This window comes from Oncorhynchus nerka, linkage group LG12 (genome assembly GCF_034236695.1).
Source record: "Oncorhynchus nerka isolate Pitt River linkage group LG12, Oner_Uvic_2.0, whole genome shotgun sequence".
Classification (NCBI taxonomy): Eukaryota; Metazoa; Chordata; class Actinopteri; order Salmoniformes; family Salmonidae; genus Oncorhynchus; species Oncorhynchus nerka.
In genome coordinates, this window is record NC_088407.1 from 42567986 (window position 1) to 42583079 (window position 15094).

Here is a 15094-nt window from a genome sequence, read left to right on the forward strand (position 1 = left end):
GAGACGGGTGGATCGGGGGAAACTGGCCGACGATACCTCCAGACAGGGCCAACCTGGCAGGATATAACCCCACCCACTTTGCCAAAGCACAGCCCCCACGACTCTTAGAGAGATACAGACCACCAATTTACTACCCTGAGACAAGGCTGAGTATTGCTCCGGAAGATCTCCACCGCAGGAGCCCGAGGGGGCGCAAAATCAGACAGGAAGATCACGTCTATGACTCAACCCACTGAAATGATACACCCCTTCTAGAGACGGCATGGAAGACCACTAGTAAGCTAGTGACTCAGCCCCCGTAATAGAGGCAGAGGCAGAGAATCCCAGTGGAGGGGAGCCGGCCAGGCAGAGACAGCAAGGGCGGTTCGTTGCTCCAGAGCATTTCCATTCACATTCGCACCCCCTGGGCCAGACTACAATAAATCATAGGACCTACTGAAGAGATGAGTCTTCAATAAAGTCTTAAAGCTCGAGACTGCGAGAGTCTGCGTCTCTCACATGGATTGGCAGATCATTCCATAAAAATTGAGCTCTATAGGAGAAAGCCCTGCCTCCAGCTGTTTGCTTGGAAATTCTAGGGACAATAAGGAGGCCTGCATTTTGTGACCGTTTGGTCCTCGTAGGTATGTACGGCAGGACCAAATCGGAGATATAGGTAGGAGCAAGTCCATGTAATGCTTTGTAGGTTAGCAGTAAAACCTTGACATCAGCCCTAGCCTTAACAGGAAGCCAGTGTAGACAGGAGTAATATGATCACATTTGTTGGTTCTAGTCAGGATTCTAGTGTTTATCACTAACTGAAGTTTATTTAGTGCTTTATCCAGGTAGCCGGAGAGTAGAGCATTGCAGTAGTCTAATCTAGAAGTGACAAAAGCATGGATTAGCTTTTCTGCAGCTTTTTGGACAAAACTTTTTAGATTTTTTCAATGTTCATAAAATGAAAAAAATCTGTCCTTAATTTTCTTTATGCTCGTCAAGAGATCAGGGTCCAGAGTAACGCTGAGGTCCTTCAGTTTTATTTGAGACGACTGTACAACCATCAAGATTAATTGTCATATTCAACAGAAGATCTTTGTTTCTTGGGACCTAAAACTAGCATCTGTTTTATCCGAGTTTAAAAGTAAAACATTTGCCGCCATCCACTTCCTTATGTCTGAAACACAGGCTTCCAGGGTAGGCAATTTTGGGGCTTCGCCATGTTTCATCGAAATGTACACCTGTGTGTTGTCCGCATAGCAGTGAAAGTTGACAATGTGTTTCTGAATGACATCACCAAGAGGTAGAATATATAGTGAAAACAATAATGATCCTAAAACGGAACCTTGAGAAACATTAACTTACAATTGATCTGTCAGAGGACAAACCATCCACAGAGACAAACTGATATCTTTCAGAAAAATAAGATCTAAACCAGGCAAGACTTTGTCCGTGTAGACCAATTAGGGTTTCTAATCTCTTAAAGAATGTGGTGATCGATGGCGTCAAAAGCAGCACTTAGGTCTAGGAGCACGAGGACAGATGCAGAGCCTTGGTCTGACACCATTAAAAGGTCATTTCTAACCTTCGAGTGCAGTCTCAAGTGCTATGAGGTCTAAAACCAGACTGAAGCATTTTATATACATTATGTCTTTGAGGAGGCAGTGAGTTGCTGCGCAACAGCTTTTTCAAAAAAATTGAGAGGAATGGGAGATTTGATACAGCCAATTGTTTAAAAAAAAACATTTTCTGGGTCAAGGTTTGGCTTTTTCAAGAGAGGCTTTATTACTGCCACTTTTAGTGAGTTTGGTACACATCCGGTGGATAGGGAGCCATTTATTATGTTCAACATAGGAGGGCCAAGCACAGGAAGTAGCTCTTTCAGTAGTTTAGTTGGAATTGGGTCCAATATGCAGCTTGACGGTTTAAATTATTTTCATGAATTTGTCAGGAGATACAGGATTAAAAAACTTGAGTGTCTCAATTGATCCTAGGTCCTGGCAATTCTGTGCAGACTCAGGACAACTGAACTTTGGAGAAATGTGCAGATTCAAAGAGGAGTCTAATTCGCTTTCTAATGATCATGATCTTTTCATCGAAGAAGTTCATTAATTTATCACTGCTGAAGTGAAAGCTATCCTCTCGTTGAATGCTGCTTTTTAGTTAGCTTTGCGACAGTATCAAATACATTTTGGATTGTTCCTATTCTCCTCAAATTAGGTTGGAGAAAAATAGGATGATCAAGCAGTAGTGAGGGCTCTTCGATATTGCACTGTACCGTCTTTCCAAGCTAGTCGGAAGACTTCCAGTTTGGTGGAGTGCCATTTCCGTTCCAATTTTCTGGAAGAGAAATTGAAGACACATTTTAATTTTTTTATCGAAATTTGCTGTCGTAAATGTTAGCAACACCTCCGCCTTTGCGGGATACGGTCAATAGTGTAACCAGGAGGATAGGCCTAATTTAACATTCATCAGGCTTGGGCCATGTTTCAGTCAGGCCAATCACATCAAGATTATGATCAGTCAGTGGTGACCCGAAATTCAGGCAACCTGTTTTGAGCCCAACATTTTTTGCCAAAAAAACAGTCACATCAGTTTGTAAACAACTAAAAATATATATATCATTGAGTTAATAAAGCCACATACAAACATGGTCTCTTTAGTTGAGTAAGGCAGCTCCAAAATGCAGATAGCCAAGTGTAGTGTAAGTCGCTCTGGATAAGAGCGTCTGCTAAATGACTTAAATGTAAATGTAAATGTAAGGATTCACTCCATGGTGCTGAATAGAAAGCTCTGCTGTTGGGACAGCTTTATGTAGGCCCAGTTTATTTGTCATGTGTGCCGAATACAACAGGTGTAGACCTTACAGTAAAATGCTTACTTACAGGCTCTAACCAAAACAGGTGTTAGGTGAACAATAGATAAGTAAAGAAATATAACAACTGTAAAAAGACAGGCTATATGCAGTAGCGAGGCTACATGTCAGGCTGATTGAGGTAGTACGTACATGTAGATATGGTTAAAGTGACTATGCATATATGATGAACAGAGAGTAGCAGTAGCGTAAAAGAGGGGTTGGCGGGTGGTGGGTGGCAGAACCAGTGATTGAGTTGTGAGACTGCTGTAGAGCTCATCACTCCCCCTTACTGGCAGGGGGCCAGAGACAAATACTCAATGCCGACATCTTTCTAGCTGATTTACACGCTGAAGCTATGTTGCACTTGGTGACCTCTGACTGTTTCATCCTAACATTGTTGGTGCCGACGTGAATAACAATATCCCTATACTCTCTAAACTCGCCAGTTTTAGCCTTAGACAGTATCATCTTCAGATGAACCTTTACGTCGGTGGCCCTGCCCCCTGGTAAACAGTGTATGATCGTTGGATGATTATTTTAAGTCTATTGCAGGTAATGGAGTCGCTGTTGACTAGGGTTTTCAATTTGTCAGAGCTAATGGTGGGAGTCTTCGGTGGCTCAGACCCCGTAACCTGATAAGGCTCGGCCTCTGACTCGTTGCTTAATGGGGAGATCCGGTTGAAAGTTTCTGTCGGCTGAATGAGCGATACTGGTTGAGCATGCCGACATAATTTCTTTCCAGAAGCCTTGAGAAAATTGTCCGGGTGCGGGGGATTTATACTACTATCTGTACTTACTGGTGGCACAGACACGGTTTCATCCTTTTCTACACTTAAAATTGCCCTTGCATAACGATTGCATCTGAAGCTGGGCTTGCAGCACAGCTATCCTCACCATAAGGCAATAGTACTCCTGTACCTTTGTTCAAATGTAACATGTGTTCATGTAAAATCAATAAATGAATGAATGAGGAATAAATGGATGTAGTCAAACCATCAAAGAACTGGCAGTATGGAACTGGAACTGGTTAAAAACATCAAGGTTTTACACACACACAAAAATAAATGATATTTCAGGAGACCGATAAATATAATGTATGACCAGAGCATTTAATGTCTTTATTTTGCTCACTGCTACTGTAACTCGACACATTGTATCAGCTGTTGCATTGCTGTAACTCGATACTATCATTGAAACAATGTATGAAATATATTTTTGGGCTTTCAATTAAACCAAACGGTAGGGTGGAGGGTGAGGCCCTCTGCTGGATGGAATGCACACATCAGAGCTAAACATTTACAATGAAGAACTTCATGAATAGGGAGGCACTCCTCTTTAATTGATATCACCTCTCTTCATACTGTATGTGTAGTAACTACTGCTTAATGATCAACCCCGACAAAAAATATCACCGTGTATTGGGCTTTTTTTGGACCCGATATTATTTAATGTGTACAAATGTAGTTGAAGGTATTGTACAGATAAGTGAAAGGGCCAAATTGAGGCAACTCCCGCCCTGTTTTACATTCGTACACATCGTCACTTTTGTTTAGATGTTGTCCACTTTGCTATGGAAACCTTGTTTTTTCTAAAAATGTGCTAGTCCCTGTCAGTTGTCTCGGTTGCTGTTAAGCTACGTGATCTGTCCCTAACTCCATTCTCTATTTGTGTGCTTCCTTGTGCTGCCAAGCCCCTGACGTAATGCTTCGTGTTAATTATTCGCATGTGGAAAGCAATGCCGAGACTCGCCTCTGGTAAAATAAGAGGAGCCTAACTGTAGGGAGAATAGTTAGTCAAGATGGCAAAACACACAGATCCGGAGTGAAGGGGCACCGCTCCCCGTCCCGCGACCAACACAACCTATACAACTGTGCCTAGAAGTGAGTAGCCTAACGTTTTAACTATTTTCTTTGCAACTTTTTAACAAGCTTCTGGAGAATTTTCGGAGACTCTTGTTTGAGCTGCTCTCTTGCTGGCTGTCCAGTAGGACACCTGCAATATAGAAAATGTGCTACTAAGCACCAACCTTTTAAAAAAAACGTGATACAATAAAAACATTTCTCTCGGAGAATACAAATGTATCCAGCTGGACATGTATTTTGTAGACATTGACGGTTGATATTTACGCGTTTAAATAAGCGTCGGAATGGTTAACGCGCAGTTGTTGATCTCAGGAGTTTATGGAAACTAGTATGAATATATGTAGAAATACAATGTAGTATAGCTATGCATCGGCCATATTTTGGGAATGTTCTAGACTCCGCATTTGAACTCAACTATTTAATGTAGAGCCAAGTATTCATTTTCCTCGCTCCGAATCGCATCACCTCCACATTTTACACATGATCTAGCCTAATCCTCGGTGCTTATGTAGGGCTATGATTGCCCCAATGCTGATGATGCAAAGTGGCAGTTTTTGAGACCCGTTAGTGCTGACACTGGGACTTTATTTTAAGGTACGACATTGAATACGAATGCGGTCTTTTCATTCGAGGTTATTTGCGTCGACGTTGGCAGTCCACAGATTATACAGTCCACAGGCTATTTTCGAAACCATGTGTGGTGGAATTGAGTCATTTATGCTTCATCATATAGTACAGCACACCGATGCTTTGAACATAACTCATCCATAGACGCTAACTACCTTTAGCGCCTTTTTGCTGATAGGCTTCGATCTACTGTTCTGAACGTTAAAACACATTACTTGCGGTAAAGTTTTTTGGGAAAAAGGGACATACATTTCATATCGGTGAGAAATAATTCTCAATTCAAATGGTGACATGACTACACACCTTTTTTTTATAGGGTTAGTGTTCCCACACGGCCATATCTCCATGTGACAGCGCTTGTTTCTGGAAGACCGCTACCTAAAGCTTGCTCCTGACACCTGTGTGTGACGGTGTCCACATACATGGGTTCAGTTTGGTCCTAGGCTACTCCCAAAATACTTTCGCTTGACAAATTAGAAAACCGTTTGTCCCCCTTGAGCCAGAAACACTTCCTCAAAATAGTTTGAATGAGCTAAGATAAATCAAGAAATCTGTCATTACTTTTGAGGTTTTTGCCAATGAGGTCTTGGGGTATTTTCACACAGTCCGTTTTAAAGGAACCGATCTTAGTCCTCTGGGGTAAAAAAAAATAAAAAGCGAAATATTACTGGCTTTGGATGAGGACTCAACTCTTCTACCAGTTCACGTAACACATTTTGTTTTTTTAGGCAAGTCCGTTAAGAACAAATTCTTATTTACATTGACAGCATTGACTGCCATGTTCAGGGGCAGAGCAACATATTTTTACCTTGTCAGCTCTGGGATTCGATCTAGTAACCTTTACTGGCCCAACGCTCTAACCACTAGGCTACCTGCCGCACCCGTTGTGGTCCGAGTCCTCTTTGCATTCATACTGCTATGTTTGAAATGAACCAAGATCGTTTTCCAACATTCTCTCAATGTACTCTGGGACAAGCCATTTAATTAAAATGTGTGTTTTGGACAGCTAGATATGCCTCCTTACATTTTGGAAGCTGACAGATTGCAATTTGTTGAATGATGAGATGTAATAATTGTAATCAGCAGATACAGAACACATGTAAATATTATTGGTAACAGAATAAATAGCAGAATAAATAATGCTGTAATTGAAAATTGTACAGCCAATGTAGGCTACTACCTCTCTTAAAAGCTAGAATTGATTTTGTATGCTACAGTATTTTGTGATTCTTACCAAATATGTTGTCTTCTCACAACATTCAAACCCCACAATCGAATAAACAGCTTACGAAGCTCTCTTATAGATCAGATATTGCAAACAAATAATTGGAACTAAAAACTGGACACATATTTTGTCATTTCTGTGCGTCTTTGACAATCGCTAGTCAATATCCAAAAATGGCACGCGTTTTTCCCGCAAAACTGCACATCAAAATGTTCTCTCTTGTGGCACCAATGTGAGAGGTTATGGCAGGGGCAAAGGTGTGTGTAATTACAAGCGAATCCTGGGGAGCTTTGTGTTCTTATTGCCCTAAAAAAAAGAACTGGTCCATGGAATTCAAGCGAATGGAACTCAGACCACCTCTCGAGATTCTCAGTTCTGTTTGCTTCGGGAGCTCTTTTGTGGGGTCTGAGTTCCTTTTGGAATGTTAACCATTCACCAAAAATTAAGCGAACCGCACAGAGTTCATAACAATTGTCTGAATGGGACCAAGGGTGAAAACACCCTTAATTGTGCAATTTTACATCTAGCTATGTGATGATAAACACTTAATGTTCCCACACCTACTAGAAGAAGTACTGTTGATCAATCACTGATGAAGGGGAGTAGACTTCGGCTAATGAACTTTGACTTGCCTCAAGAAAAATATGTGCTCGAACAGCCCGAAGGAAAAACCTTCCGAACACCGAAACTAACAAAAACGTCACAAAAATGTGTCCTAATATATGCACTAACTGCTTTGACTGGGAAGCATGTGACAGGCTTTAGCGTAACTGGGGAGGAAGTGTAGTTCGTCAACTTGGGGGCACACACAGTGTATGTCTCTGTGCAAAACTGCTACAGATGCTTTTTTTTATTGGAAAGATTATTTTTTGCTGATATGCCCTTTATCTTTCATATGTTTCGCAAACAATGGTTATTTCTAAACATTTAAACACAGTGTCGGAATTGTAGTTCACATTCAGCCAACCATGGGCGACGCGAACCACTGAAAAGCCTATGGAGAAGGGTTTTCGATAGCTACTTTGAACATAGCAGTCTGTAACATTAAAACATCAGGGACCAGCGCCCGTCTCTTTAGAAATACCATTCGGGATGTTGCTCCAATTACTGAGAATCATATTTTTTTTGTCCCGGTGGTGAATGCTGTAAGGTAGAGCGCAACTACTTTTAGATGAAAAGTATGATACATACAGGCTTTGTTGCAGTAAGGAATCAGTGTCACTAATATTGTGGTTTTCAATTGAGAACAGTTTCTTTAAATAATCGTCTATTTCAAGTCTGCGGAGAGCAATGTTTGCTGAAGCAACGGGCACTGTCACATTTCCTCAGTGTTTGGTATTCACGGTCAGTAAAGACTGCTGGATGGGTTTTGGGACGCTGTGTGTGTGAGCGTGTGTGACCATGTCTCTCAACCATTTATTTCCATAATTTCAGATCTAAGGGGGATCCCTGTGGAAAATGGCAACAAGGGTAACACTGGTGTGACAGTGCAGGAAGAAAGCTGACTCCCGTCTGTTAACCCCCGCCCTTTGGCAGATGCACCTAGGAGACCACCTTGCTCCCCTCAAGCTGAAGCTACACTTGCAATGCTAAAAGCCCGGATGATGATATGCCACTTGAACTGAGCACACCTACTGCTGTCTACTCAACATCAACAACAGAAACAGGCAAAGGGAAGAGCACAACCAACCCGAGAAAGCGAGAGGAACACAACACAAGCTTTGACCAAAGTTGAACCAACACGGCACCAAGACCTCCGTTAACCTAATTCTCTTGTGACACCAGGGGGGGTCACTCTAACTGGTTTCCCCATTCTGCTTAGTGCCTGTCCCCCAGACCATGATGTTTCGCGACCAGGTGGGTGTCCTGGGAAGCTGGTTTAAGGGATGGAATGAGTGTGAGCAGACGGTGGCTCTGCTGTCGCTGCTGAAGCGGGTGTCGCGGACCCAGGCCCGTTTCCTGCAGCTGTGTCTGGAGCACAGCCTGGCAGAATGCACCGAGCTCCACGTGTTGGAGGGGGAGGCCAATAACCCAGGTAGGCACACCGACACACATTATCTCCATCTTGACTGTCCATTGAAGTTGATGATTATCAACGGCTCTGCTCTGTTGACGTTTGGGAAGGGTTGGTGCTTCTGGTACCGATGCCACTTCACAAACACACACACACAAATTTGAAGGCATGTCATTCCCTATAACAGCCTTACGCACTTCCACAGACAGAGAAGGGTTAACCGTGCCCATTGCCCAGTCAGTGTATTGTGGCATGGCAACGATGAGGTCATTGCACTAGCTGGCCTCGCACCATCTTTGAATTGGACACCAGATCATACACTACTCCAGTGCTCTGCTGTGGGGATAAATCAGTTGGGGGGGCTGGTTTGTTGCATCAGGCTGGTACGTGGCTATGGAAACACCCTGGTAACCAAACTGACTCATGAAAAATAGAGTGAGCTCTGGCTGGTGTGCTGTGATGATGAGAAAAAACACTGTCTGTGTGTGTGTGTACTGATCTGATGTCTACAGCTGTATAGCTGGTACCACCACCGTCTGTCTGCACTGCCTTAATACACATCGATGAGAAACCGTCTGTTAAGATGGATACGTTATCATTTCCCCCTACACACACACACACACATAAATGCACAGCATGCACACACACACACACACACACACACACAGCAACATGGGATTCCCATCGGAGTTCATAGTGGGCAGTGGCTGCCTCTCTTAGCCTCACCAACACCTTGTGTTGCCATAGACTTCCAGCATTGCGCTAACGCGAGTAAGTAATTAGTAGTTTCTTCAAACTGCACATAGAGACATAAAAATGGTATCCACTAGATACATCTGATACTGGGGAAATGGGTAAAGGGCTTCTTTGGCAAAATCCCACTCCCAAGCCCTAGTCGGGTGTTCACTGTCAGAGATCAGAGGAGGCAGAGAAGACTCAGCGAGGATGGGTTCAAATCATCAACTCGTGGGTTTATAGGAATAGTTTAGCTCCATTTGGGATCATACTGCTTTAACGAGCTTGTTTTAATAGTAGGTTGGTCCCATATCTGTTTGGCCAACTCTTATGGTCATTGTCATGCTGAACAGATCTGGGACCAGGCTAGTACTTGTACAGTGGTGGTGAACTGGACATGAATGTGACTGTATGGATCTTGATGCTACGAAGTGTAGCAAATCGGCAGCTCAATGGGTACATCCCAGTACCTCCAAACATCTGCCTTCCTTGTTTCTCTTACGTCATGAAAATTGATGTGTAAATGGACTGGGTATATTTTCTCATTGCCGTTTTCACCCACTGTATTAAAACCATTCAGATTAGCAGTCCTGTAGGAGAATGTATGAGCAAATAAAAATGCAACCTAAGACTATAGGAACACCGTTTATAGCTACTTAGCCATTTGTCTGGGTATTGCCACGCCTGTCAGTCTCACCTGTGTCAGCCTGCGGTCGACCCTGCTTCCGTTTGCTCAACAAGCTGAGAGTGACAGTCAGCAATGCCCCCAGCAATGGACCATTGTTTCAGTGCTGCTGCAATGTTGTCTATGGATCAATTATGTGGCTATACATAGTCTTTCTGGAATGTAATGTCTACTAACTGTCTTTGCTCTCTGTCTACACTGATATCAAGTGTATGCCAGTTGTTTGAATCGTATCTATTGTCATGTTTATTGTCATCTCTTCAGACACAGAAGTCTGGATGGCAAGGAACAATTTTTAAAATCATCTCAACCTAATAAGCTTATTGGCTCAGACAGATTTTAGATGTGTAAGTTCAACACTTGTTGTGGTTGTTGTCAATGTTTTATTGTTGTGAGAAAGTTGGAAAAATATCCATCTTTGTGGTAGAAATGGAAGCCTGTGTCCCTCACAGGGTTAATTTGCAGCTGGAAGCTCCAAGTTGAGTGGAAAGGCGCAACTATTTGGAAAGTACTGTACTAATGAAAGGAATCCACAGTGACCTACTTATTTCACTGCATGAAGAGGCTGCCTTGTTCCCCTGAACAGAGTGATGCAACTTATTTTCTGCCTGTCACCGCATCAAGTCAAGACTATATGTGTGAGAAAGAGACTGGGGAGAGGGGGATTTATTTTAGTCACTCGATGATATTACATTTTCAGATTTGGCAGAGAGATTTGTGATTTTGACTAGGTTGAAGTAATTTGATTTGCTATTTTGAGCACCTAAAATAGAGAAAGATATCTATAAGCACATACACTACTGTTTAAAAGTTTGGGGTCTCTTAGAAATGTCCTTGTTTTTGAAGAAAAAACACTTTTGTCCATTAAATAACATCAAATTGATCAGAAATACTGTGTAGACATTGTTAATGTTGTAAATGACTAGCTGAAAACGGCAGATTTTTAAAAATGGAATATCTACATACAGAGAGAGGCCCATTATCAGCAACCATCACTCCTGTGTTCCAATGGCATGTTGTTAGCTAATCCAAGTTCATCATTTTAAAAGGCTAATTCATCATTAGAAAACCCTTTTGCAATTATGTTAGCACAGCTGAAAACTGTTGTCCTGATTAAAGAAGCAATAAAACTGGCCTTCAGACTCGTTGAGTATCTGGAGCATCAGCATTTGTGGGTTTGATTACAGGCTCAAAATGGCTAGAAACAAAGCCCTTTCTTCTGAAACTTGTCAGTATAATCTTGTTCTGTGAAATGAAGGCTATTCCATGCGAGAAATTGCAAATAAACTGAATATCTCATACAATGCTGTGTACTACTCCCTTCACAGAACAGCGCAAACTGGCTCTAATCACAATGGAAAGAGTGGGAGGCCCCGGTGCACAACTGAGCAAGAGGACAATTACATTAGTGTCTCGTTTGAGAAACAGACGCCTCACAAGTCCTCAACTGGCAGCTCATTAAATAGTAACTTCAAAACACCAGTCTCAACGTCAACAGTGAAGAGGCGACTCCGGGATGCTGGCCTTCTAAACAGAGTTCCCCTGTCCAGTGACTGTTCTTTTGTCCATATTAATCTATTATTCTGAGATATGGATTTTTCTTTGCAACTCTATCTTAGACTGGCCAATAAAAATAAAAGATTAAGATGGGTAAAAGAACAGACACTGGACAGAGGAACTCTGTCTAGAAGGCCAGCATCCCGGAGTCGCCTCTTCACTGTTGACGTTGAGACTGGTGTTTTTGAAGGTACTATTTAATGAAGCTGGCAGTTGAGGACTTGTGAGGCGTCTGTTTCTCAAACTAGACACTGTAATGTACCTTTCCTCTTGCTCAGTTGTGGACCGGGGCCTCCCACTCCTCTTTCTATTCTGGTTAGAGCCGGTTTGCGATATTCTGTGAAGGGAGTAGAACACAGCGTTGTACGAGATCTTCAATTTCTCTCATGGAATAGCCTTAATTTCTCAGAACAAGAATAGACTTGCAAGTTTCAGAAGAAAGGTCTTTGTTTCTGGCCATTTTGAGCCTGTAATCGAACCCACAAATGCTGATGCACCAGATACTCAACTGGTCTAAAGAAGGACAGTTTTATTGCTTCTTTAATCAGGACAACAGTTTTCAGCTGTGCTAACATAATTACCAAAAAGTTTTCTATTGATCAATTAGCCTTTTAAAATTATAAACGTAGATGAACTAACACAACATGCCATTGGAACACAGGAGTGATGGTTGCTGATAATGGGCCTCTGTAGATCTATGAAGATATTCCATAATAAGTCTGCAGTTTTCAGCTACAATAGTCATTTACAACATTAATAATGTCTACTCTGTATTTCTAATCAATTTTATGTTATTTTAAATGTACTTTTATTTTTTTTAAAACATGGACATTTCGAAGAGACTACAAACTTTTTTAAACGTTAGTGTATGTATGTGTATATATGTATCTCATTGGGTTTCTACATAAGAGCATTATCAGACCTACTGCTGTGCTGGTCGAATCTGAAAGTTGAAGGTCAGTGCAAGTCATTTAACCTAAATCTAGTATTTCTTTCTTTCAAACATGGCTGTTTGGGGTATGGAACATCTCCCCGATATAAAATAAATCTTTAGGCCAAACCTGGGAGGGGCAATCAAATCAAATCAAATTTGTCACATACACATGGTTAGCAGATGTTAATGCGAGTGTAGCGAAATGCTTGTGCTTCTAGTTCCGACAATGTAGTAATAACCAACAAGTAATCTAACTAACAATTCCAAAACTACTGTCTTATACACAGTGTAAGGGGATAAAGAATATGTACATAAAGATATATGAATGAGTGATGGTACAGAGCAGCATAGGCAAGATACAGTAGATGGTATCGAGTACAGTATATACATATGAGATGAGTATGTAAACAAAGTGGCATAGTTAAAGTGGCTAGTCATACATGCATTACATAAAGATGCAGTCGATGATATAGAGTACAGTATATACGTATGCATATGAGATTAATAATGTAGGGTATGTAACATTCTATTAGGTAGCATTGTTTAAAGTGGCTAGTGATATATTTTACATTTCCCATCAATTCCCATTATTAAAGTGGCTGGAGTTGAGTCAGTGTGTTGGCAGCAGCCACTCAATGTTAGTGGTGGCTGTTTAACAGTCTGATGGCCTTGAGATAGAAGCTGTTTTTCAGTCTCTCGGTCCCAGCTTTGATGCACCTGTACTGACCTCGCCTTCTGGATGATAGCGGGGTGAACAGGCAGTGGCTCGGGTGGTTGTTGTACTTGATGATCTTTATGGCCTTCCTGTGACATCGGGTGGTGTAGGTGTCCTGGAGGGCAGGTAGTTTGCCCCCGGTGATGCGTTGTGCAGACCTCACTACCCTCTGGAGAGCCTTACGGTTGTGGGCGGAGCAGTTGCCATACCCAGGCGGTGATACAGCCCGCCAGGATGCTCTCGATTGTGCATCTGTAGAAGTTTGTGAGTGCTTTTGGTGTCAAGCCTAATTTCTTCAGCCTCCTGAGGTTGAAGAGGCGCTGCTGCGCCTTCTTCACGATGCTGTCTGTGTGAGTGGACCAATTCAGTTTGTCTGTGATGTGTATGCCGAGGAACTTAAAACTTACTACCCTCTCCACTACTGTTACATCGATGTGGATAGGGGGGTGTTCCCTCTGCTGTTTCCTGAAGTCCACAATCATCTCCTTAGTTTAGTTGACGTTGAGTGTGAGGTTATTTTCCTGACACCACACTCCGAGGGCCCTCACCTCCTCCCTGTAGGCCGTCTCGTCGTTGTTGGTAATCAAGCCTACCACTGTTGTGTCGTCCGCAAACTTGATGATTGAGTTGGAGGCGTGCGTGGCCACGCAGTCGTGGGTGAACAGGGAGTACAGGAGAGGGCTCAGAACGCACCCTTGTGGGGCCCCAGTGTTGAGGATCAGCGGGGTGGAGATGTTGTTGCCTACCCTCACCACCTGGGGGCGACAAAGTTCAAGTTTGAAGTGGCTGAGCATTGTCCTGTCTAAACAGGGGTGTTTAGGCTGTCCGAGTGGGGCAGCGGTCTAAGGCACTGCAGTGCTTGAGGTTTCACTACAGATCCGGGTTTGATCCCGGGCTGTGTTGCAGCCGGCCGTGACCGGGAGACCAATGAGGTGAAGTACAATTTGGCCCAGCGTCATCCGGGTTATGGGAGGGTTTGGCCGGCCTGGAAGGCCTTGTCCCATCGCACTCTAGCGACTTCTGTGACGGGCTGGGCGCATGCATGCTGACACGGTCACCAGTTGTACGGTGTTTCCTCCAACACATTGGTGCGCCTAGCTTCCGGGTTAAGATGGCATTGTGTCAAGAAGCAGTGCGGCTTGGCAGGTCGTGTTTCTGAAGACGAAGGTCGACCGATTTATGATTTTTCAATGCCGATACCGATTTATTGGAGGACCCAAAAAAAAGCCGATACCGATTAATCAGCCAATTTATTTTGTCACTTTTTATATATTTATACGGAGACTTGATTACACACAGGTGGATTGCATTTATCATCATTAGTCATTTAGGTCAACATTGGATCATTCAGAGATCCTCACTGAACACTGAAAGTAAAGGGGCTGAATAATTTTGCACGCCCAATTTTTCAGTTTTTGATTTGTTAAAAAAGTTTGAAATATCCAATAAATGTCGTTCCACTTCATGATTGTGTCCCACTTGTTGTTGATTCTTCACAAAAAAATACAGTTTTATATCTTTATGTTTGAAGCCTGAAATGTGGCAAAAGGTCGCAAAGTTCAAGGGGGCCGAATACTTTCGCAAGGCACTGTATATATTTGTAATCTTGACAATTACAACAATACTGAATGAACAATTAACACTTTTTGTATTTTAACTTAATACATAAAATCTATTTAGTCTCAAATCATGAAGATTGCTCAATTTGGTTTAAATAATGCAAACTGCACAGTGTTGAAGTAAAAGTGCAATATGTGCCATGTAAAAAAGCTAACGTTTAAGTTCCTTGCTCAGAACATATGATAGCTGGTGGTTCAATATTCCCATTTAAGAAGTTTTAGGTTGTAGTTATTATAGGAATTATGACGCGTCGACTATTTCTCTCTTTGATTTGATGATAAATTAAC

The 15094-nt window shown here is 42.4% G+C and overlaps 1 protein-coding gene across 1 annotated transcript in view; it reads left to right on the top strand.

The window, feature by feature from the left end:
• The first annotated feature begins 4589 nt into the window (after positions 1-4589).
• Positions 4590-15094, top strand: part of LOC115139092 (protein Smaug homolog 1-like) — a 119444-nt gene continuing 108939 nt past the window's right edge. Inside the window, exons 1-2 of the mRNA XM_065025606.1 lie at positions 4590-4713; positions 7982-8582. Of these exons, the coding sequence (XP_064881678.1) occupies positions 8387-8582 (196 nt within the window). The 5' untranslated portion in view covers positions 4590-4713; positions 7982-8386. The remainder of the gene's footprint in view (positions 4714-7981; positions 8583-15094) is intronic.